This window comes from Lepidochelys kempii, chromosome 11, assembly GCF_965140285.1.
Source record: "Lepidochelys kempii isolate rLepKem1 chromosome 11, rLepKem1.hap1, whole genome shotgun sequence".
In the NCBI taxonomy this organism is placed as follows: Eukaryota; Metazoa; Chordata; order Testudines; family Cheloniidae; genus Lepidochelys; species Lepidochelys kempii.
The window spans coordinates 3,064,666-3,087,826 of NC_136390.1; the positions used below are offsets into that span (position 1 = coordinate 3,064,666).

Here is a 23,161-nt window from a genome sequence, read left to right on the forward strand (position 1 = left end):
AGGGGGCGCTACCAACGCTCCCTCTCATTTTTGGCAGGCCGTGTGCGCAAAAACTGTCTTCTGTGCAAATTGTTGTGCGTCTGTGCAAATGTTTGTGGGCGCGGTGTTTCGCCGTGTGTGCAGGGTTTGGGATCTGTGTGCGTGTGGAGGGACCAGTGGGCTCTACTACCCCTGAAAGGGATCTTTCCTGGCTCCCGGTGCAGCAGATTTCTGCCATCCCAGTGAAAAAGGTCCACAGTGATTATCTGCAATACACAGCCGTTTAGTGAGAAGGAGTTACACGAGCGGTAAAGGGTTATATTAAGCACATAACTCCTATGTTAGACATTAAGAGCGATACATTCCTCTGAACAAGTCTCTCTTTCACAAACAGGCCCTGTGCTAGCCTCACGCAGTTCCTGCTTGGCAAACAGAGAGGGTGGTTACCAATTTCTTCCCTCCTGGTCTGTTCTTCCCAGCCCTCTGCTCTGTCTCGGATTCCCTCGAGGCCAGACCCGCTCTGGTCACAGTCCTACTCCAGCCCATGGAGCAGAGTTTTGGCCACTCTGTCTAGCAGCGTTGCTTTCTTCAAGCGTCACCAACCACAGTAATGCACTTTGCTCGATTTTTGTACTCTTCTTCCTCAAAGGAGTCCCTTGTCTTAAAAGCGTGCCCAGTGGGCGTGTGGCTACTGATTTTACCTAATTCCTGTTTTAGAAGGGGCTGGGGGAGTGGAACCAAAGGAAGATCACCGGACGTTTACTCACTCATCAATCATTCACTCGGTCTCTCTGCCTGAGGTTCCTGCTGGCAGGTCGCTATAACCAGGTCAACCTGTGCTCCATGCTGGAACTTTATACCTGTGATGTTCACATCGCATGAGCCCGTGGTTGCCGAACAGTAGGTTCAATATCGATCGTGCTTGTGGATTTTGCCAGTTCTTCATCAAATCTGCTTCCGCTTAAAGGGACCCTGCTCCCAGGATCCTCTGCAGCCCTTCAGCCATGTTTAAGTCATGTCAAGTTATGCTCACACCCTTCATTCAGCATGGCCACATGACCGTCCCAACAGCAGGGAGCCAGTGGGCAGCAGAGGGCATGGGTGGGGTCCGAGGATCGTGAGTGAGATGGGGAGTTCTCCCCCGCTGGTTGTCCTTATTTACATCGGTTCTTCACAGGGCCGGCGGGCAGCTGGGAGCGCGGGAGCAGATCCAGGAGGTTTTCTAAGCGATAGGAGCACTGCGCTCAGCTCCCTCGTTTCTCGGGTTCAGAGCTTGGATTCGTGAATGGCATTAGGCCTGGCAGGCCGAACACTGTTCCATGCAAGGAGCCCGCGAGGAATTGACTTTCTCCAGCGGGGGCTGTTTGGAAGCAGAGCTGCTTGCACCGAGCCAGCCCCACATGTGAGCGTGGAAAAGCCCAGCGCGGAGGTGTAAATCACCCCAGCCCTAGTCCAGTGGGGCAGCCAATTGTGATACCCCCAGCGAGGGCTTCGCGGCAGAAAAGTGACTCTTCTTTTGTTAGTATGTGTTTATATAGGGCCACTCTATAAAATAACCGGTCCCTGTCCTGTGGCATATACGGGGTACTCTTTCCCATTCAGACCCTGGCCAGGACATATACAAACCCATCTCCAAGACCAGGCTCGGTTTCTTAACTATCTTCTTATCTACCTGTCAGTTTTCACTCCTTTATCTCTTCACACTGGCAGCTGTCAGACCTGGTAAAATCTCTCTGCAATAAAAGGAGAAGTGGACACTGTGAAAGATCACAGCGTTTTACAACGAGAGCGTTGCTGACCAAATATGGATTCACCCCCCTCCCCCCCGAATTTCCATATATGCACATTGTCTCAGTTAACACTGGTTTGGGGCAATTCCATGAGGTTTTATTCACCTACTAACCTTTCTGTCAGGGAATACAAGCTACCTGCTGTAAATAATGTGAACTCGTCGTTTCCGGCTAGAGCTGATCAATCACTATGCCGCCAAGCATGGGCGCTGACTCTGTGGGTGCTCTGCGGCTCAAGCACCCGTGGAGAAAAAATGAAGGGGTGCTCAGCACCCACCAGGCGCAGCTGTTCAGCTTGGCCACCAATCAGCTGTTGGGTGGCTGCTGGAGCCACTCGGGGAGGGGGGAGAGGGGCGAGTGGCAGGTGGTTGGGGGGCCTTGGGGGAGGGGCGGAGCAGGGGCAGGAAGAGGCGGAGTAAAGGCGGAGCCTTGGGGGGGGCACAGCGAGGGCGGGGCCTCAGGGGTAGGGGCAGAGTGGGGGTGGGCCCTCGGGGCAGAGTGGGGGTGGAGCACCCATCGGGGGAAAATATAAAAGTCAGCACCCGTGATGGAAGCAGGTGTTTAACGTGCAGAACATGCCGACGCCCCATCGCTCGTTGAGGGCGGAACAGGTGCTGAAATCAGCATGGCCAGCTTTTATGATTGTTGGCACGGCCTCGCAAGACCCCGGTCGCTGGCGTCAGAGAGACTCTCTGCGCTCCCTTTTTCTTTTCTTTTTTAAAGTCAGTTTTCTGGACCTCGTGGTTGAGACAAGCTTGTAAACGTGACCTGAGCGTGAGCTGAGAGCTCTGCCACCAGACCGCGGGGAAAAAAGCATCCACCATTTTTAGCGATCTCAGGATTTTGAAGGCAACCTTGCGAGATCGGGGCCCGACTCGTGCTTTGCGAATGCGTGGCGTTGGCGTTGGTGTTCTTTGTGGAGCGGGGACCGTGAGCCTTAACTCTCGGGCACGGCGACCCTTCAAGCTGGGGGTGGGACTTCCTGCTGTAGGAGACACACCCGCGCTACGCTTTAAACAGAGGATAGCCACGGTGGTGTCCAGGGCAAGCTGCCCTGCGGATGGTCTCATGCGAGACACGGACACAGACTCAGGTGGCTAGCCCCTCCCACCACAGCCCCTCTGCTATTTTTAGCATGCTAGCACGATCAGAGCTGGCGTGCGTACGTCTCCTTGAGCTGGAATTTACGCCCGCAGCTCGGAGCGTAGCCGCTGCTCTGTGAAATCCCCATCCCATCCATATAGAGCCGTGGCCAGGTTTCCAGGGATTGCTGGCCTTTGATGCTTTCCTTCCAGCCCTGAGCAGGGAAGGGAGCGGGACAGCTTAGCCGCTCCTGGGAAATGCGGAAAAATCAGAGGCCCTTTTGCTGTGGGCGGAGCCTTAACCGTCTCCTCTCTCTCTCTTTCCACAGCCATCCAACGGGGAGAGCACCACCAAGCATGTAGACGCCACAGTAAGTGACATGCCCTGGCGCGTTCGTATCGATGCCAGGGTTCGGGCCGAAGGGCGGGGTCCGGAGTCCGAGACAACCGAGTCTCTGTTGGTGTTCTCGTGAAGGGACTCCCACTCTTCTCCCTGTGTCGGTTTAACGACACCCGTTGTGGTGTGTTGCCCCCATGAGGGACTTATTTTGTTAGCAAGGGAAGATGGAGGCCTTGAGATTTGGCCCGCTTCCTGCTCAGGAGCATGTCCATTGAGCCATTTCCTGTCCTGAGAAGTACTATACTGGGAAGTGCCACTAGAGGACGACAATACATGACCTGCAAATGTTGCAGCTGGTACATGACATGCTAGATTTGAGGTCTTCTTCCCGAGCTGAAATCAGAAACTGTCCCCTCGAATAAGCCGTGGGTTGCACGCCTGCTGTGAATTGAGCTGAACGGCCATGCTGCAAGCACCGTGGCCGGGCCAACTGGCTTTGGAAACCAGAGAGCGGATTTCAGCTTTCTCACGGAGCTGGAACGCGTCTGGGAGCATTTCTGCAGAGCCGAGAAAGGGCTGATAAAACGTTGTCCCTCTTAATTTTAATTCCCGCTGCATCCTGGGGGCCAGCAGGGAGGGGCAGTGGACGGTCTGAGGACCCATGCAGGAGGTGTCATGGAGTCAGGCCAGCACGAGAAATCTCCTGTGAGATGACCACCTTGCATATGCTGCTATTGAAGTCTTCTCCAAGGAGACCCATCCAATCTTTTGCGGTTCTCCCAGCACCACGAGCCCGTACCCCCATCTCCCCAGACGAGAGAGCGTTGGAGCCTGGCTCCGCGGCTGTGGGCCTAACCATCCAGCCCAAACAAATTAACTAGTGAGCTAAATCCTGTGGAATTAAACTGAACGAGGCTTCTGTCTGCAGCAGCAAAGCGGCCCTTTGTTGGCATCGGGTTTTTTTCCATTACGTGAGCAGCTGTAAACATCCTTGCGGGCGTCTGACAATAGGTTTAAGTGCTGTTTGTGGCCACGAGGCAGCAGCAACGCCCGGGGCTGTGCAGTTGAAATTCGCATCTGATCCGCACCGCCGTTCCATAGGGGGCATTGTTAGCGGGAGCAGAAGCTGCCAAGGGGTGGGGTTGCAGCAGCACCCAGAGACCCCATAGTACCAGGCACTGCCCAGGCACAGGGTAAAAGCCTCTGCCCCAAAGATCTTCCAGGCTAACGAGACCAGAGAAGGTTGACTGGCCCCGTTTCACAGATGGGCAGTGGAGGCAAAGTGACATGGCCAAGGTCAAACAGAAAGTTGGTGTCAGAGCTGGGAACTGAACCCTGAGTTCCCGAGTCCCTGCCACAAGGCCGGTCTCCCTGGCTAAGGGCGCGTATGTGGCTAGTTTGCTGGAGCCGTTGCCGATCAGAGTGTATTTATTGGGTATTAGAACTTGGATGCGTTACCGGTTTCAGGAGAATTATCCTGCCAGGACCCAGCGCTTCCCTGCGCTCCCTTTCCACCCCTGCTACGGTAAATATGCGGGGGCGTGGCTAGCGTAATGCAAACGGCCTGGAGCTTCGTTAATTGCCAGACCTGCTGCCCGATCTGTCTTTTGGATCTTTGCTTCCCAGTCAGATTTGGGCACGGCTCCCCTCTCCCTTCAGGGGTCTGCGGCAGGGGAGCGGGGGGGGGGGGGGGAGCCGTCTGTGAATCGCAGCTGCTGGCACCGTTTAATCCCATGAATCGTGGCCAGCCTGACCAGGTCTCAGTTAATCAGTCCAAGAAAAGGTCATTGCAATCCAGTCGCCGCCCGTGGGACCGTGTCGCCCCCCTGTGTCAGATGGGGCTGATGAGACCTCCTTTGTAAAGGTGCTTTGAGAGCGACTGAGGAAAAGCCCGGTGTTAGAGCGAGGGGCTGTTGTTACATCATTTTCGCCTGACTTTAGCAGGCAGGTTCAGCGCAGGCTTCCCCTGCCCTGTGCTGTCAGTGCACCTTAATACCGATTTATTGCCTCGCCTTCTGGCTCTGCAGCTAGGCAGAGCACCTCTGCAGGGCAATCCAGCCATGCCCCCCTCTTGGGAGCGAGGTGGGGGAGGGTTGGGGGGGGGAGTGTGACTTGGACAGAGGTCTGCCGGAGCCACTGTGTTCGTTGCAATTTACATGAAAAGTCTATTTTGCAGGGAGTGCCAGGAGCCGGTGTCAGGCGGGTGGCGGTTGGCTGCAGCCCCCCAAAACCTCCGCTCCTGCTTTGGCGGCTCATTTGCCGCTTCACTTGCCTGCTCTTCCCTTAGAAGTGAAGTGAAACAGGCGTGACTCCTCTCCCCCCGGGGTCCCCACCCAGCACACCCATGGCAGCCTCCAGGGCAGGAGCTGGCATTTCACGGTCTTCATGGAGAGCAAGGCGCTGGCGAGGCCGGGTCACCTGGCAGCGCCTGGCACGCTGAGCAGATCTGTCTGGACAAAGGGATGCCCGGGGCAAGGCATTATGGGAGACCAGAGCAGTAGCTTTGGGCCAGAGGCTGGTTTGTCACACCAGCACGAAGACATTTGCCCCCCCAGATTTTCCCCGGCCCCCTGAAAACTCTCTTCTGCCAGCAAACCTGCAAGAGACTGGACACCGGTTCGGTTGCTGGGAGTGCTGGCAGTCGTTACAAGTTGGACCCGAGACCAGAATCGGGGGAGCTACACCCCCAGGAAGGTGTTGGAGGAGAAAGTGTCTGGAAAATAGAGAGGCCCTGCTGGGTGTTCTGTGTAACACACGAGGCCTGGACATTTAACTGGCTATCAGGACTAGCCCGAGTTCTCACAACGAGTGCGGAAAGGCTATTAAACCTCATGCAAACCAGGACCTACTGTGGGGGCAGATCCTGCCCCGTCTGCTACTGCCATGTTCTTCTCCCCCTGGGGCTGCTCTGGTCAGAGACGGGACCGTGAGCCAGATGGAGCCGAGGGTCCGCGCCCGTCTGGCCATGCCTGCGCTATTTGCTCAGCGCTACGCTAGGTAAATGGGCAGTGGATGGGGTCCGGTCTCACTCATGTGGAGCCAGCCCCGCGAGGCAGGGATCGCCCCAGCCTGTTGCACGAGAAGGGATCTTTTGTAGCTTCTCCCTCCCTGCAGCTCGGATCTTGGCTGCTGCTCATCAGAAGCCCTTAATAACATTAGCCTGGCCTGTTCTTATTGCTATCAGCTGATAGCTGCCTGATTCTTCTGCTGGGCGGGAGGGGGCCGGAGGAGTGGGGCGGGGGCGGTTCCCTGAGCGAACGGACCAGGAGCTCGCTTGTGGTGAGCCGCGAAGTGGAGGGGACGGGGGAGCTCAGACCTAGAGGCAGAATGACTGAGCGCGGGGCCTGTTCCAGCCTCACACCCTTCCAGTAACCCCACCGCAGTGACCTAGCTCTGCAGTGGGCTGCAGCTCAGATTCGCTGCCCCGGTGGGGGGATTGCTTGGGAAGGTCTCGGGGCAGAGGAGCGGCCATGCCTTGGAGGCGGATTAGCAGGAGCTTCACCTGGTCCAAGGTAAATCCGTGGGCCAAGGGGGGAAGGGGCCGAGGCGGTGGTGGGAGGGGAGAGAGGGCCGCGGGTCCACGCTGCTCGGCTTTGCCCTGGGGTTTACGCACCCCAAGATGGGGTTGGAAATGGGCTTGTCGCCTCCCCAGTGGTGAAAGATGGAGTAGGAGGGCCAGGGGGTGTACATCACTGTGGCGATGGAGCGGGAGATGCTCTGACAGGCCCTGGCCATCAGCGCAAGAGATTTCCCGGGGGCTGTCCGGTCTCATTTCCTTAAAGGAAGGGTACAGAGCGGGCAGCAGGCAAAGGCTGCTGCTGACCTGCTTCGCGGCCATGTGATTCCTCCCTCCGAACGTGCCCAGCCTGGCCCGATCTCAGAGGCACGTCGGTTCTAGCCCCGCGGGGGTGGGTGTGGTCCGGCGGTTAGCACTGCGGACTGGTGCTCCTGGCTCCTGGGTCCATTGGCACCCCTCGCTGATTCCTGCTCGGGCTCCTAGGATGCCCTCATGCCAGCTGGGAGCAGCAGGGACTGAGAGGGGCCACGGGAGCGAACTGCACATGCTGGAGGGGACCTGGCACGGTGCGTGCCCCGTGCTGGAGGCCACTGGGCGGCGTGGGCAAGGATCCCGGCATGAGTGTGATTCCCCGGTGCAGGGGGCTTTGTCTGTCCGATCGTGCCCGATATACTGACCCCTGCTGCCCTGAGGACAGCCTGGAGCAGGAGGGCAAAGGCCAGTCGTGGCTCCAGGCACCCCGGAAGCCTGCAGCCCAGTGCCTCTCTGCTTCTGGAAGCGTGGTGTTGCCCTCACTGTTTGTCTGTTTTTGGGCAGAGGAGGAGGGGGGGGCGGGGGTCACCATCGGAAGCCTCGAAGGGGACGCCCACACTGCGAAGACAAAGCCGCGGTGCTGACGGACCCAGAGGCTCGGTGCTGCGGGTTTTTCTTTGCCGTGTGGACGTCCCCGAGGGGGAGCGAGCCAGGTGTTTGGGAGGTAGGGCCGCCCGGTGTCTGCTCAGCCCCCTCGTGCCCTGCAGGAGGCCGTGCCGAAATCCAGGTCCATGCCCAGCCCCCTTCTGGGTTCACTGCAGCATTCAAGCAGGCCGTCACCTGGTGGAATCCCAGCGTCCACCCAGCAATGTCCGCCTGACGGCCACGCGCTGCAGTGGGTCCCGTCCACACTGCAGCCAGCAGTCGGACGACCCGTGCTAGCGGGATCTGAGCTAGCAGTGTGGAGGTAGCGGCTCTGGTGGAGCCTCGGTCTAGCCACCCGAGCGCGGACGCAGGGAGTCGGGTGGGCCTGAGCTCCAGCCCAAGCTGCAAACAGCCACACTGCTACTTTCAGCACGCCGGCTCCAGCCCTGCTGGCAGGAGCTGTCTCCCCTGCCTGGGAGGCTCGCAGGCAGCTGCAGTGTAGACCCAACCTAAGGCGATGAGTTTGGACTCGGAGGAAGCCCAGCGAGTGGCTTTTTCTCCGCAGCTCGGCCTCATCGCTGATTTCCGCAGCAAGCTCCCAGAGGCTGAGATGTCAGGAGCCACATCTGAGAATGGACGCAAACTCCTTGGGCGCGTGGGGCGGCGGGCTCAGGATTAGCGAGCCTGGGCTTGGCTGTCAGTCTGTGTGAAAAAGGCATTTCTCGCGGAGAAAGGTGGAGCTCTCGGCTGTCACTCACGGCGGGTCCTTAGACAGAAGGATCGGGAGCAGAACGGGCTCACGGAGAACACTGAGGGCCTTCTGCTACGCTGGCTTGACCGGTCTGGCTCACCTTGAAAGGTAACTTGCCCACAACCGGGAGCCGAGGAAGGAGATCGTGGCCGTGATGTTCAGCATCGCCCTACCTGCTGCCCCTGAAGCCCATGGTAAAACTGCCCTGGATGTCTTCGGCCAAACACAAGAGTCCTCTGGAAAACCCCTCCACAGCGTACAGGCCCCGTGGGGGAATGAGCCCTCCGTTCCTCAATGACAACTGATCAAACCATTGCAAAGGTGATTTGCAGCGAGCATGACGGGTCTCCTTTGCTCTCGTTTAGGATTATATTTTCCATTGCGGTGGCCCTGGGGATGTACCCAGCATGGATTCACCAAGGGAAGGTCATGCCTGACTAATCTAATCGCCTTTTATGATGAGATTACTGGTTCTGTGGATGAAGGGAAAGCAGTGGATGTATTGTTTCTTGACTTTAGCAAAGCTTTTGACATGGTCTCCCACAGTATTCTTGTCAGCAAGTTAAGGAAGTATGGGCTGGATGAATGCACTATAAGGTGGGTAGAAAGCTGGCTAGATTGTCGGACTCAACAGGTAGTGATCAATGGCTCCATGTCTAGTTGGCAGCCGGTATCAAGTGGAGTACCCCAAGGGTCGGTCCTGGGGCCGGTTTTGTTCAATATCTTCATAAATGATCTGGAGGATGGTGTGGATTGCACTCTCAGCAAATTTGCGGATGATACTAAACTGGGAGGAGTGGTAGATACACTGGAGGGGAGGGATAGGATACAGAAAGACCTAGACAAATTGGAGGATTGGGCCAAAAGAAATCTGATGAGGTTCAATAAGGATAAGTGCAGGGTCCTGCACTTAGGACGGAAGAATCCAATACACCGCTACAGACTAGGGACCGAATGGCTAGGCAGCAGTTCTGCGGAAAAGGACCTAGGGGTGACAGTGGACGAGAAGCTGGCTATGAGTCAGCAGTGTGCCCTTGTTGCCAAGAAGGCCAATGGCATTTTGGGATGTATAAGTAGGGGCATAGCGAGCAGATCGAGGGACGTGATCGTTCCCCTGTATTCGACATTGGTGAGGCCTCATCTGGAGTACTGTGTCCAGTTTTGGGCCCCACACTTCAAGAAGGATGTGGATAAATTGGAGAGAGTCCAGCGAAGGGCAACAAAAATGATTAGGGGACTGGAACACATGAGTTATGAGGAGAGGCTGAGGGAGCTGGGATTGTTTAGCCTGCAGAAGAGAAGAATGAGGGGGGATTTGATAGCTGCTTTCAACTACCTGAAAGGGGGTTCCAAAGAGGATGGCTCTAGACTGTTCTCAGTGGTAGCAGATGACAGAACGAGGAGTAATGGTCTCAAGTTGCAGTGGGGGAGGTTTAGATTGGATATTAGGAAAAACTTTTTCACTAAGAGGGTGGTGAAACACTGGAATGCGTTACCTAGGAAGGTGGTAGAATCTCCTTCCTTAGAGGTTTTTAAGGTCAGGCTTGACAAAGCCCTGGCTGGGATGATTTAACTGGGAATTGGTCCTGCTTTGAGCAGGGGGTTGGACTAGATGACCTTCTGGGGTCCCTTCCAACCCTGATATTCTATGATTCTATGTGGGGTGGCTGAGGGGTGCCTTTAAAGGGGCAGATCCTCCTGAAAATCTCCCAGCTGGGTGTGCGTGTGTGCAGCCAAGCAGGAACCCCCGCTAAAAACTGTCCTAGGTGGGTCCTAAAGCCCGGCCTGTCCAGTGTGTGGAATAAGGATGGCTCCTTGACCAGACCTAACAAGGGCTTCCCGCTGCGTGTCCTCTTGGGGACTCCCAGTAGGTGGCGCTCTTCTCTCAGAGTCAGTACTGAACGAATGTGCCGGCAGGAGCCCAAACTCCTCCTGCAGTTTCACCCTGGTACAGGATTCATTGTCATTTAGTGTCCTAAGCCGTTGTATGCCGGGCATTTTTTTAAACAGCTGCCACGCTCCACCCCAGAGGCAGCTGCATTTCTGCAGGGGGTGTAGCGACTCTTGGCTCTTTAGGGCTGGAGCCTCAGCTGGTGTCCCCTGGCATAGCTCCGAGAAGGATCCAGCCAAGGAACTGGTCTGCGGTTTGCTCAGCGTTGTGGGGCCCTCCGTGAGGTCAGATTTTACCACTCAAGTAAGATGAGCATTTAAACGACTTGTCGCTGATGGCTGGAGATCCTAAAACGAATGAGGTGTGAATGCACGGAGGGGTTTTGGAAGCCCCACTCTGTTTTTCAGCTGAGGTCATGAAGTCACCCAACAAACCGGCTGTGGATGAGATTCTTGAGGCTGGGGATCGTGTGTAAATAGACGCTTCCTGCTTTGAGAACTCAAACATTTCCTCTGATGAGCCAAGCCAAGGCAAATGCTGGCTGCTCAGGCAGCCTGGCTTGTTAGGTAGCAAATGTGTCCTGCTGGTGGTATAGACCTGGCCTCTGCTCGGTGGAGACCAGCCCCCCATCCGGTACAGCACAGGGGCCGGGAGCACACGCACGGACAGTTCTGTGCAACTGGCGTGGCTGAGACCAGAGAAACTCATGACATTAATCGATCCATCTGAGTTTCACTTGGAAATAGATCAGGAAAAAAAGAGGGGAGGTTTTCAATGCCCCTTCCTCTCATCTGGCCCATACATGATAACTGTAGGGCTCTGAGAGATGGACTTAACCCTTTGGAAGCCAGCTGGATCTTAGATACAAGGCACCTGCCAACGGCTGTTTGGGGGCGGGTTGTTGGCCTGCAGGAGGCGCTAGCATGGGTAAGTTTCCCGTAGCGATGACCTGGGGAAAGGATGTGCTAGGGCAAGGTCCCATGGCTGGAAAGGCTCAGCAATCTCTTTCCCCCATGTGGCCTCCCTCAGCGCTGACCAGAAGAGAGAATGCAGCTTGGCTGGAGCAGATTTGTTGCCAAGAAGGCCAATGGCATATTGGGCTGCGTTAGTAGGAACGTTGCCAGCAGATCGAGGGAAGTGATTATTCCCCTCTCTTGGGCACTGGTGAGGCCACACCTGGAGTATTGCGTCCAGTTTTGGGCCCCCCACTACAGAAAGGATGTGGACAAACTGGAGAGAGTCCAGCGGAAGGCAACGAAAATGATTAGGGGGCTGGAGCACATGACTTACGAGGAGAGGACGAGGGAACTGGGCTTGTTTAGTCTGCAGAAGAGAAGAGTAAGGGGGGATTTGATAGCAGCCTTGGGGGGAGGGATAGCTCAGGGGTTTGAGCATTGGCGTGCTAAATCCAGGGTTGTGAGTTCAATCCTTGAGGGGGCCATTTAGGGATCTGGGGCAAAAATTGGGGATTGGTCCTGCTTTGAGCAGGGGGTTGGACTAGATGACCTCCTGTGGTCCCTTCCAACCCTGAGATTCTATGATACCTGAAGGAAGGTTCCAAAGAGGATGGATCTAGACTGTTCTCAGTGGTGGCAGATGACAGAAAAAGGAGTAATGGTCGCAAGTCGCAGTTGGGGAGGTCTAGGTTGGATATTAGGAAACTCTATTTCACTGGGAGGGTGGTGGTGAAGCACTGGAATGCGTTACCTAGGGAGGTGGTGGAATCTCCATCCTTAGAGGTTTTTAAGGTCAGGCTTGACAAAGCCCTGGCTGGGATGATTTAGTTGGGGTTGGTCCTGCTTTGAGCAGAGGGTTGGACTAGATGACCTCCTGAGGTCTCTTCCAACCCTAATCTTCTGTGATTTGCAGCAGGAGCAAGGGACTCACTCCCAGGCTGGCTGGGGGTGCTGTGTGGATAGGGAGTGTGAGGGGGTTGGGGCTGCGCTGTGGAGGGGTAAGAGAGGGATCAGGAGTTTGGGGAGGGGTGGGGTACTTTATAGGGTGGGAGGGAAGGTGGAGAAGCAGAGGTGAAGTGTACAGAGTACAGGAAAGGGCTGACAAACAGAGGACAGGTTTTCCTGACCTGGGTAAATTTTGGAGACTTTGAAATTGTTTCCCACCCTAAACTGAACAAAAAGACAAAACCTCTGAATTTTCAAGACCCGACTAGCCCGGCTGCTTGTGATTTGTTACCGGGATGGGGAGGCAGGCGTTAGCTCTGAGATCTGCGTGGTCGGAGACACTGTTCCCCGAGCTGTGAGCCCTGCTGTCTGTTTCCCTCTCTGATGAACCCCCACGATGGTAACTTTGCTTTTCTCTCTCTTTTCTTTAGGAATCCACGAAATCCTCCAAAAGTGCCCAGCCACGAGGCAGACCTTCCAGGTACAACCCCTGTGATTGCCCCCCAGCACCATGCCATGGGCAGAGACTTCTCCCCCGGTGAGGAGAGCTGCGCTGGCCTCATTCTCTCCCCAGCAGTGTGAGATCAGTGTAGACAGGGTTTGTTACTGTTCGATCTACTCAGTCTTGTGTTTAAAATCAGAATCTGGAACTCGGCCTCCTCTTGGGGCCTCCTGCCGATGGCTGGTGCTGTGGTTTGTGACCATGGCAGCGTGGAAGCCTGAAGTCTGAGGTTATAACCAGGTGCCAGCCTAGGGTATAGCGAAGAATTTCTTCCCCTTGTGCTGGTGGTTCATTAGCTGATTGCTCCTCCGCAAGTTGGTAATTGACCAGAGCTCTCGCAGGGTGCTAGGGGGCGCTGTGCTGCCTAGGGGGATATCCCAGGATGGGGCGCTCTCCCCTTCGAATGGTTCCTGTGGGACTGAGCTTCAGGAGGGGGACCAGAATTTTCCCAGCAAGACTAAGGCCAGCCCCCACTCCCTTCCCTTGAATGCTCCAGGCTGATCCCCATCTTGGTGTCTCCCCACTGTGTTCTTCAGCCCCTGTCCTGTAGTGCGCTCAGCTCCTTCAGCTTCCAGTGAAGGCAGTGGGAAGGAGGGATGCTCAGTGCCGGGCAGGGTAGGGCCCATTTCTGGGGTCCTTGTGGGCTCACCCATACTTCAGGTGCCCCTTTCTTCATCTCCTCTATCTCCTCGGGATGTCTGTGGTCTCCAATCCTCACCCCCTGCTTAGAAACACTGCACGCCCTTGTCAAGGTGTGACCTCTGCATCCTTGCAGGGCAGAGCATTGCTCCCCCAGGCGGGCATAGGCTGCCTTGGCAGCTCTCTCCCTCAGGCTTATCTAGGACCCCACAGTCTGTTTGCTTGGCCCGTGGTCAGATGCCAGGAGCGAGAGAGGCCCGTGGAGTGCGTTCCAGCCAGGCTTCACTTGGATTTAATGGATTATTTTTTGTAACCGAGATAAGCTCCCGGAGATATGGAACTGGTTGCCAAGAGGCAACAATAGGAGTATGTAACGAATGGCACTTGGAGATGGGGATGGGCCGGACAAGGTGGGGCCTGGGTCAGCACAGGAAGGATCTCTTGACCTGTGGGGCCTTGTAGGGTGCTTGCTACTAACTCCCCACCGGTGTCGGGCTGGGTCTTTGGGAGGGTTAGCTCTGGACACGGTTTCCAGGAGCCGGGCTGGTCCTGCTGCTTCCTGCTATGGTCAGTGGCCGTTTGGACAGCTGAACCCAGAGCCATGAGCTGCACCAAGAGCACACGGCTGGGTGCAGAGGCTGGCACGGCAATTGACCCCGTCTCTGCGCCAAGGCAGCTGGTGGCTAGAGTAGGGCCGGGGCAGCCACCACACCTGAACTCCATGGCTAGAGCTGCCATGGGAGTCTCAACGTGTCCTCGCTCGAGCCCCTTGACCTCTCCATGTCCATACCTTGCCCTGCCCATCTGTGGATCGGGGATGATAATAATTAGCTCACGGGTCTTAATGACCTACAGCTTGCAACATGCTTTGCAGTCGTCTGGTGAAGGAGGGTGCTGCAGGAATGCCACCTTGTTTGGGTTCCAGATCTCTAGACCTTTGCCCCGCAGGCCTGTAGCGCCCTGCTGGGACCTGAGTTGGCTGCTTCTTGTTGGCCCAGGAGCGTGAGCATGGCCCAGACCACAGAGGACAGCTGCGAGCTGGACCTGGTGTACATCACCGAGCGGATCATCGCCGTCTCGTACCCCAGCTCGGCCGAGGAGCAGAACTTCCGCAGCAACCTCAGGGAGGTGGCCCAGATGCTCAAGTCCAAGCATGGAGATAGCTACCTGGTAAGAGTCACCGCCTCGCTCCTCGTCTGCGGGTGGCCAGTTGGAGGGCCTGGGGAGGGATGTCGGGAAGGGTGTGGAACTGACTGTGGGAGAGGAAGCTGTAGGGGTGGGGATCCTCAATTCCTGGGATTGCCAGGCCATCCACCTCCCCGCAGCATGGGGAAGGTCCTGGCATCATGTTCCAGAGCCAGACGGGGACTCGGGAATCTCAGGAGGGTGTGAAGTGGAAGCCCAGATTCCGAGATCGATACATTCATGGTCACGAAGGTCCATTAAGAATATAAGAATGGCCATTCTGCATCAGACCAATGGTCCATCTAGCCAGGATCCTGTCTCTGATAGTTGCCGGTGCCAGGTGCTTCAGAGGGAGTGAACAGAACAGGGCAATTAGCGAGTGAGCCATCCCCTGTCATCCAGTCCCAGTGTCTGACAGTCAGAGGTTTAGGGACACCTGGAGCATGGGGTTGTGTCCCTGACCATCTTGGCTACTAGCCACTGATGGGCCTGTCCTCCATGAACTTATCTCATTTTTTTTTTAACCCAGTTATGTTTTTGGCCTTCACAACATCCCCTGGCAAGGAGTTCCACAGGTTGTCTGTGCGTTGTGTGAAGAAATACTTCCTTATGATTGTTTAAAACCTGTTAATTTCATTGGGTGACCCCTGGTTCTTGTGTTCTGTGAAGGGGTACATAACGCTGCCCGAGTCACTTTCTCCGCACCCCTCATGGTTTTATGGACCTCCCTCATATCCCCCCCTTCGTTGTCTCTTTTCCAAGCTGAACAGTCCTGGTCCTTTAAATCGCTCCTCACATGGAAGCTGCTCCATCCCCCCAGTCATTTTTGTTGCCCTTCCAAACCCCACCTTTTCCAATTTGAATGCATCTTTTTTGAGATGGGGCAACCAGAACTGCAGGCAGCATTCACGGTGTGGGTGAACCAGGGATTTAGAGAGTGGCATTTTGATATTTTCTGTCTTATTCTCTATCCCTTTGCTAATGGTTCCTAACATTCAGTTCGCTTTTGTGACGGCTGCTGCACACTGAGTGGATGTTTTCAGAGAACTCTCCACAGTGACTCCAAGATCTCTCTCGGGTGGTAACAGCTAATTTAGACCCCATCATTTATATGTATAGTTGGGACTCTGTTTTCCAACGTGCGTTCGTTTGCATTTACCAGCACTGAATTTCATCCGCCGTTCTGTTGCCCGGCCAGTCAGTTTCATGAGATCCCTTTGTAACTCTTCGCAGTCTGCTTTGGACTTCCCTATCTTGAGTAATTTTGTATCATCTGCCAACTTTGCCGCCTCACTCTTGGCCCCCTTTCCCAGATCATTTATGAGAATGTGGAGCAGCACAGGTCCCAGTGCAGATCCTCGGGGGACCCCGCTATTTGCCTCTTTCCGTTGTGAAAACTGAGCTTTCTGATCATCCAGTCCAGGGGGCCTCGGCCTTCTCTCATAGGAGGATCCTGCTCCCGTCCAACTGGGACACGCCTCCCATTTTGCCAGACTATCACATCACCTGTTTGTGAGCCTCCCCCCCCCATCCCCCCGGGGCTCTGACTCCAGGCTCTCGTCTGAGCTCTGGTTGAGACGCCCAGATCTAATCAGATCTCCTGGGTCACGCCGGCGGTGGCATTGCACCCAGCCATCTGGCTGCTCCGTCATTCTTGCGGTAGTCACTCAGGGTCGTGACTTTAGGCTGCAACAGGTGCCTGTCCGCCTCTGCCCGCCCCACAGAGAGACCCTGGAGCCAGGCATGGGTCCCCACCTCCTCTCTGACACAGGAGCGAGATTCCCTGTAGCTCCAGGCACCTGGCCCTGCTTTCGCCCGAGTCACATCACCGGCTGTGTGACGCCCCGGGCAAGGCAGCCATAACGCTCGCGGCCGCTTTGCTGCGCTCCAGGGGGCCGGTGGCTAGCAGCCTCATGGAGACTCCCCCTCAGCCATGGCTCTGCTGTGGGACAGGCCCAGCCCCGGGGTCCCCACCTGGCGCGCAGGGAGCACGAGGGGGCTGTACCGGCCCTGCAGGCTGTGGGGGGAGAGTTTTGTCCCTGAGGGTGCAGTGATATGGGTGCGGAGTCCTGTTCCCAGCCCCAGTAATGAGCGGGGCTCCAGCAGCTCAGTGCTGCTGGTTCAGGGGGGCAGCACGGGTCTCCTGAGCATCCCGGGGCACCGACGAAATCCCCCTGGCTGCCCCTTCTCCGCTGCACCAGAGCCCAGCTCCCTGCCTTGCCTTCCGGCCCTGCGTTATCCCACCCTGCTCTGAGCCGAAGAGCTGCAAGATCTTGCTGCTGTGACTCCATCCTTCTTCCCCTAGCCCCTGCCAAATGTCTGGGGCTGGGGCCGGGTCTGTGCGGGGTGGCCGGGGATGCTGCACGCTGTCCCTGGGACTGGTACCGGTCTGTGTGGGGTGGCCGGGGATACTGCACGCTGTCCCTGGGGATGGGGTCGGGTCTGTGCGGGGTGGCCGGGGATGCTGCACACTGACCCTGGGGCTGGGGCCGGGTCTGTGTGGGGTGGCCCAGGGCTGTTGCACGTTGTCCCTGGGGCTGGGGCCGGGTCTGTGTGGGGTGGCCGGGGATGCTGCACGCTGACCCTGGGGCTGGGGCCGGGTCTGTGCGGGGTGGCCCAGGGCTGTTGCACGTTGTCCCTGGGGCTGGGGCCGGGTCTGTGTGGGGTGGCCGGGGATGCTGCACGTTGTCCCTGGGTCTGGGTCTGGGTCTGTGTGTTGTGGCCCAGGGGCGCTGCACTCTGTCCCTGGGGCCGGGTCTGTGCAGTGTGGCCCAGGGGCACCGTCCCTGGGTTTGGGGCCGTCTTTGCTCCACCATTGCTCTTCTCCTAACTCTTTCCTCTCCTTCTCTCCCAAGCTTTTCAATCTGTCCGAGCGCAGACACGACATCAGCAAGCTGCACTCCAAGGTAAGCTCCGGGCACTATTGTGGGCTGGGAGAGGGGACAAAAGGCCCAGGAGGAGCCGGAGTCGGGGCGGGTCACAAGGCAGGTGTGTTTCCACCCGTAAGCAGTGAGTTTGGCGGGTCCCAGCCCAGCGCCCAGTGGGCCACGTCTCCAGAGCCCCCTCCCAGACAGCCCCGGTGGAGAGGCCAAGAGTCATGGAAATGGAGCACCCCTCTGAGCCCCACAGGGGGTCCTTCAGGGCAGGGGAGGCCCTGGGGCGGAGGGGAGGTGAGACCTGCCCCTTTGTGGTGCCCAGACAGCTCTCTTCCCCCTCCCCCAGCCCCAGAACCGAAGGGGGGGACTGGCAGTGACGAACCCCAGGTCACTGGCGCCCCCGCGGGTGTGTCTGGGGCTGCAGAAGTGCCCAGGAATCCCTGAGCCCTGGCAAGGACCGGCCTCTCCTGGCAGCCCAGCCGAGCCCGCGCCGTCGCGGGGGCAATTCTCCGTGGTGTCTGGGCTCTGGGGGCCGGCCTCAGAGCCACTTTGTCACTCCCCAGCCACGCCTGGGGGCTGCCAGCTGCGATGGGGCCGGCCCTGATCCCAGCGACTCTTCGGAAGCTGGTTGAGTGACTGGCTGAGATCAGAATGGGGCCTGGACGCCAGAGCCCCAGAGTGGGTGGGGGGCTTAGCCGGAAAAGGGGACTCCCGTGAGGACCCGCCAGCGGCGAGAGCGTCCGCGTCGGGACAGGGCTGCTGCCAGCCCTTTGGATCCCCCACTGGCTGAGTGTTCCTTCGCCCCGCGGATGTGTTTTCTTTGTCCGCCAATCCCATCCTGCTCCCGCTGCCTCTGGCGGCCTCACGGGCTGTGCGAGGACTGGGAGCCAGGCGCGCGCCGGGATCTTTCAGCCTGTCCCCCAGCTCCGTTCCCGGGGAGACAGCTGGAGTGCTGCAAGCCCCCTCGGTGTGCCAGGTGGGTAGCACCGGGGCAGCGGGAATGGATAGGCGCGGGGGCTGTCTCCTGGGAGCAAAGAAACCAGCACAGGGCCAGGAGTCCCCTGGGTCTCTGCAGCTGGGTAGCACCAAGGAGGAGGGGAAAGTCGGCTGGGCCGGGGCTCGGGGGTGGGCTCCGGCCCCTTTCACCTCCTGCTTTAGTGGTCCAGGGCTTGTGCCAATTCACTCAGTGGCTGGAGGGATGCTGCACATCCCTTGTACCCCGCCTGCCCACCCAGATCGCTGCCTCAGATTGGCTCCCTTTGTGGTCAGTCCGAGCGGGCAGCCGAGGCCGTGGGCTGTCCCTACTCACTGGGCCGAGCGGGAGGCAGAGCCCCCAGCCCTGTCCTTGGGAGAGACCCTGCCCCGCGCCTTACGGGGGCTGGCTCAGGCCCTGGCAGGGTGGGACCCCGGGTTTGTGGGTGGCTCCAGCCTCTGTCCCCTGTGCTGCCAATCAATCAGGGTGGCACACGGCCCCTCCCGTGGTACCATGCCCGTGCCTTGCAGAGGGGACCGCCGGAGCAGGGATGCGGGCCGGGCTGGCACTGGGCACAATTAACCCCTTCCCGCCCATGCACCCCACAGCCCACCTCCCCCAGGTCCTGGTTCAGCACGTCCCATCGCTGTCTTCATGTCCTCCTCCGTCGCTGTCCCACCTGTGCCCTTTCCCCCAGGCTGATGGGCGGGTAAGGCCAGCCAGCGCAGCGTGGGTGAGGCTCTGCCATGGGGCTTGATGGCACCACACCAGAGCTGCCTAATCTCAGCATCGACGGCTCCAGGAAGGGGCAGAGCAACGGGTGGGTGTGCCAGGGAATTGGAGTGCCCGGGGGCTCTCGATAGGGGTTCCTGCGATCCATCCCATAATGAGGTGCTAGTTCCTTTCCATTCTAGGTGTGGTGGAGGGCAGGGCAGGCTGGGGGCCAGGGGCTTGGTTGCTTTGGCCCCACTGCTTAGCCCAGGGTCTTGGGCAGCTGGCATGGTGCCCTCCCATTCCTGCTGGGTACCAGGTGTGGGCAAGGCTCCCTTGTGGAGATACCTCAAGGCGGAGGCCTGTTCTGCCCCTGGAAGGGAATCACCTGCATCTCTCAACCAGCGGCCCCGTGAGTGGGTCCGCACACCGTGGGTCCCACCCGGGGCAGGTTACCCGGCGGGCGGCAGCGCCTGTGAGGCCAGGCTGGCGTGAGGAGCCCTGGGCATCTACGGCAACCGGTAACCAAAAGCCCCAGAGGGAGCCTTCGTCTCATCCAGCCTCCTCCTCCTCCCCCCGTCTCTGCCCATCCCAGGTGCTGGATTTTGGGTGGCCCGACCTGCACACGCCTGCCCTGGAGAAGATCTGCAGCGTCTGCAAGGCCATGGACACGTGGCTGAGCGCCGAGCCCCACAACGTGGTCGTCCTCCACAACAAGGTGAGCGAGAGCGCCCCCTCGGGGGGCAGGGCCTGTTCGCCAGTGGCCTGGGCCAAGCGGCCCCGCTCGCGGTGGGGAGAGAAAAGCAGGGGGTTGCTGTCTCAGGGGGCAGGGCACAGGGACACAGGGGAGGGGGAGTAGGGCTTGCGGGGAGACGGGGAGCAGCTTGGAACACTTCCCGGAGGGGCTGAACGAGGGACAAGGGGTGAGATGGGGCGCAGGGGCAGGTCTGTGGCCCGGTGACATCTTGGACTCAAAGGAAAGAGCGCTGCGGCCAGCCCTGTGCCCCCCCTGGCAAGCCCCACCCGGCCTTCAGTGCCAGCAGCGACCGTGTCACCCCCGGAGGCTTTCCCAGCTCCAGCACCGGGCGCTCTCCCAGCCGGCAGCCGGGCTGAATGGAGCCCGGCCCTACACGGGGCTGGTAACTAGCCCGTCTGTGCTTTACTGAGAGGGTGGGGAAGACCCCGAGGAGCAGGTGTTTGTAGATGCTCCCTTAAGAGCTCTCAGCGACCCCTGGGACCTACGTCTGAGTCAGTGCCCAGTGCGACGAGCTAGAAACTCCTGGGTTCGTTGGGTCCTTGGGGTCAGACCGTGCCATGGTCACCTCCTGTGTCATATCCTACCCCACCCCCTTGTGCAGCCTGGAGTGTGCTGGCTGCCTTTGAGCCACCCCAGAGGTGGCTGCAGTTCAGCGGTCCTGGCAAGGTGCTTTGGGAGGAGAGAGGTACAGACGAGATCCTACAGACAGGGAAATTTAACCCACAACTTTCCACTCACCACTGAAATGCAGCCACCTCTGGCTCCCAGCTGTTCTTCCTGCCTCTGGCGCAGCTTGTCAACTCAGCTGTCCCGCAGGGAGGGGGCCCAGCCGCACCATGCGACCGAGCAATCTGGGGGAGGCGTGCGACCCTGCATGCCCGCCCCCCCACTCGTCACCTCTGGCCTGGTAGATAGGGGAGTGAGGGGACACGCACACAGTCAGGCATGACAACACACTCCGTGTGCGTGATACATAATTAGAAACACAATAGCTTCCAAATCCAGACACAGCACTTCCCTTCTGTTAAAAGCTTCTGCAGGGGGTTATTCATCTGGCTGGCCAAATACAAGATCCCAGTATGGATGTCTCGGATTCCTCTCGCACCTCCCTTCCCTAGCGGATCGCTCTGGGCGGTGCAGGCTGGAAATATTGTGAACATTTTGCTGGCTGCTGCAATGCAGCCACCTCTGGGGTGGAACGTGGCGGCGGGTTACCAGCGCCCAGCAATGCGGCGCGGCACTCGGGGCCCGGTCTAAAGCCTGTTGAAGTCAAGGGGAGGACCCTGCCGCTGGCTGGCGGGCTCTGGGATGTCTCTGGTTGCCCCCTGGGGTGCCCAACGCCCTCTTTGTTCTGGTCTTTTGCAGGGAAACCGAGGCCGGATGGGAGTCGTGGTTGCTGCCTACATGCACTACAGCAACATTTCAGCCAGGTGAGAGGAGCCTGGCATCCGTGGGTGTGGGGCACCTGGAGCAGCACCCCCGGCGTCTCCTCTGGACCCTCTTCCCACAGCCTAAGTGCCCCCCAGGAGATAACCAGCCCGGGGACCCGCCTTTCAGAGCCCGGTTCAGGAGGACGCTGCTTCTCTTCAGCGTCCTCCCGCTTCCCAGCCGCGGTAATGGTGCCTTTGGCCCAGCCCCCCATTCTGGGCTGGGCTCTGGTGCCCACCCCTTCTTCTGCCTGGGGGGACCATTGGCAGCTTCTCGGCTCCTGGCATCTCCCTGGCCTGGCTCAGGGGGGACCATCCGCCCGAACCAGCCACCTGGGAGGGCAGCAGGCGGGGCAGACACAGAGGGAGGAGAAGAAGAGACCACCTCCTGGGGGGCAGGGACGTGGGGGCCTGCAAATGAGATATGGGGCCCTTTGCCTCCAGGCTAGCACTTCAAACCCAGCCCGGTCAGCTGCTGGGTGAGAGGAGAACAGGGTCCCTCACCCACAGCTGTCCCCAGCGCCCTGGGTTGGCAGCAGGGAAAGGTGGCCAAGGACTGACAGGACCAGGGCGGCTCCTCGGTTGGGGGCAGAATGTGGGGGGTCGGGGGATGCCCCTGCCCCTATGCTAGAGGACTGCAGCCTGCAGGGTTCCTGGGGCCGGGCATCGTGGACTGGGTCTCCGCCCGCCCGGCTCAGGCTGCAGGGGGAATTTCAGGTCTGTGTCCATCCAGCCGGCTCCGGTTTATGTCCGTAAATCCGGGGGGCGAGTGGGAGCCGCCTCCCTGAGCTGGGGTATCCGGTGCAGCCCTGTGGAGACAGCGTCCGGGACCCAGGCAGCGTGGGTTGGGGGCGAGCTCTGGAGTGTGGGGCTGACTGGGAGGGGGAGAGGCGAACTGGGCAAACACCCTCCTCCCGCCCCACGATGCTGCCGGGGCACCTCAGCCCTGACCCACAGCACCCCCTGCTCGTCCGGGCCTGGGGTGCCCCTCAGTCCCGACCTGCCCTGGCGTCTCCCCCAGCTCTGCTGGGGCCTCTCAATCCTGACCCACAGCCCCCTGCTACTCCAGTCCTGGTTTCCCCTCCTCCACAGCTCTGCCAGGGCCCCTCAGTGCCAACCCGCAGCCCCCTGCTACCCCAGCCCTGGGCTCCCCCCAACAGCTCTGCCGATGCCCCTCACTCCCGACCCCGCAGCCCCCTGCTAGCCCAGGGCTCTCCACCCCTGGCCCCCAAACAAGCCCTGAGGGACGTTTCCCCAGGTCAGATAAAACCCGAAAGGCCTCGAAATAGCCCCAGTGAGCTCTCCGGCACCTCCTGTTTATAAACGTGTCGGGCGGAGACCGAGCCCCCTTGCCACGCCCTCCCGTGCACTGGGCCTTATTGCCGCCCGCCTTGCGTGCAGCCCGGAGCCCACCCCGCCCCTCTGACCGCGTGCACCTTCCCCCCCGCAGCGCGGACCAAGCCCTCGACAGGTTTGCCATGAAGAGGTTCTACGAGGACAAGGTGCTGCCGGTCGGGCAGCCGTCGCAGAAGAGGTCAGTCCTGCGGCGCCTCCCTCCCTGGCGGCCCGAGCTGTGAGCACTGGCCCGGGCCCCTCCTGTGGTGATGGAATTAAAGGTGGTGACTGAGCCGGTGTTTGATCGGGCATGTGGTGCCCGGACATGGTGTGCGCGGGGCATGGATTCAGGTGGGAAAAGGTGCCCCTTGGTGGCAGGACTTGGTGTGCCTGGTGTGTGGTGCATCAAATTGGGAGGGGGAGAGGCCCTCCAGCAGAGGTAGCTGGGTAAACTCTGGCCCCCCTATGCAGGTTAGAGGGCTGGAAAGCAGGAGCAGGATGCCTGGCCTAGATCCAGAAACTGGGTCCCTTCTGGCTCTGAATCTGATCCAGACCCAGATCATAGGCATGGGTTTGGACACAGGGGCTTGATGCATGGCGGGTTGGGT

The 23,161-nt window shown here is 58.9% G+C and overlaps 1 protein-coding gene across 36 annotated transcripts in view; it reads left to right on the forward strand.

The window, feature by feature from the left end:
• TNS1 (tensin 1) overlaps positions 1 to 23,161 on the forward strand; it is a 272,805-nt gene that overhangs the window by 126,453 nt on the left and 123,191 nt on the right. For 17 of the 36 annotated variants that reach the window (XM_073304965.2, XM_073304974.2, XM_073304971.2 and 14 more), the window contains 7 exons: positions 3,181 to 3,222; positions 12,580 to 12,686; positions 14,288 to 14,459; positions 17,330 to 17,380; positions 19,630 to 19,752; positions 21,157 to 21,221; positions 22,669 to 22,752. In XM_073304965.2, the coding sequence (XP_073161066.1) occupies positions 3,181 to 3,222; positions 12,580 to 12,686; positions 14,288 to 14,459; positions 17,330 to 17,380; positions 19,630 to 19,752; positions 21,157 to 21,221; positions 22,669 to 22,752 (644 nt within the window). Of the gene's footprint in view, positions 1 to 3,180; positions 3,223 to 12,579; positions 12,687 to 14,237; positions 14,460 to 17,329; positions 17,381 to 19,629; positions 19,753 to 21,156; positions 21,222 to 22,668; positions 22,753 to 23,161 lie in introns of all 36 variants that reach the window. The other 19 variants (XM_073304970.2, XM_073304978.2, XM_073304990.2 and 16 more) reach the window with 5 other exon arrangements.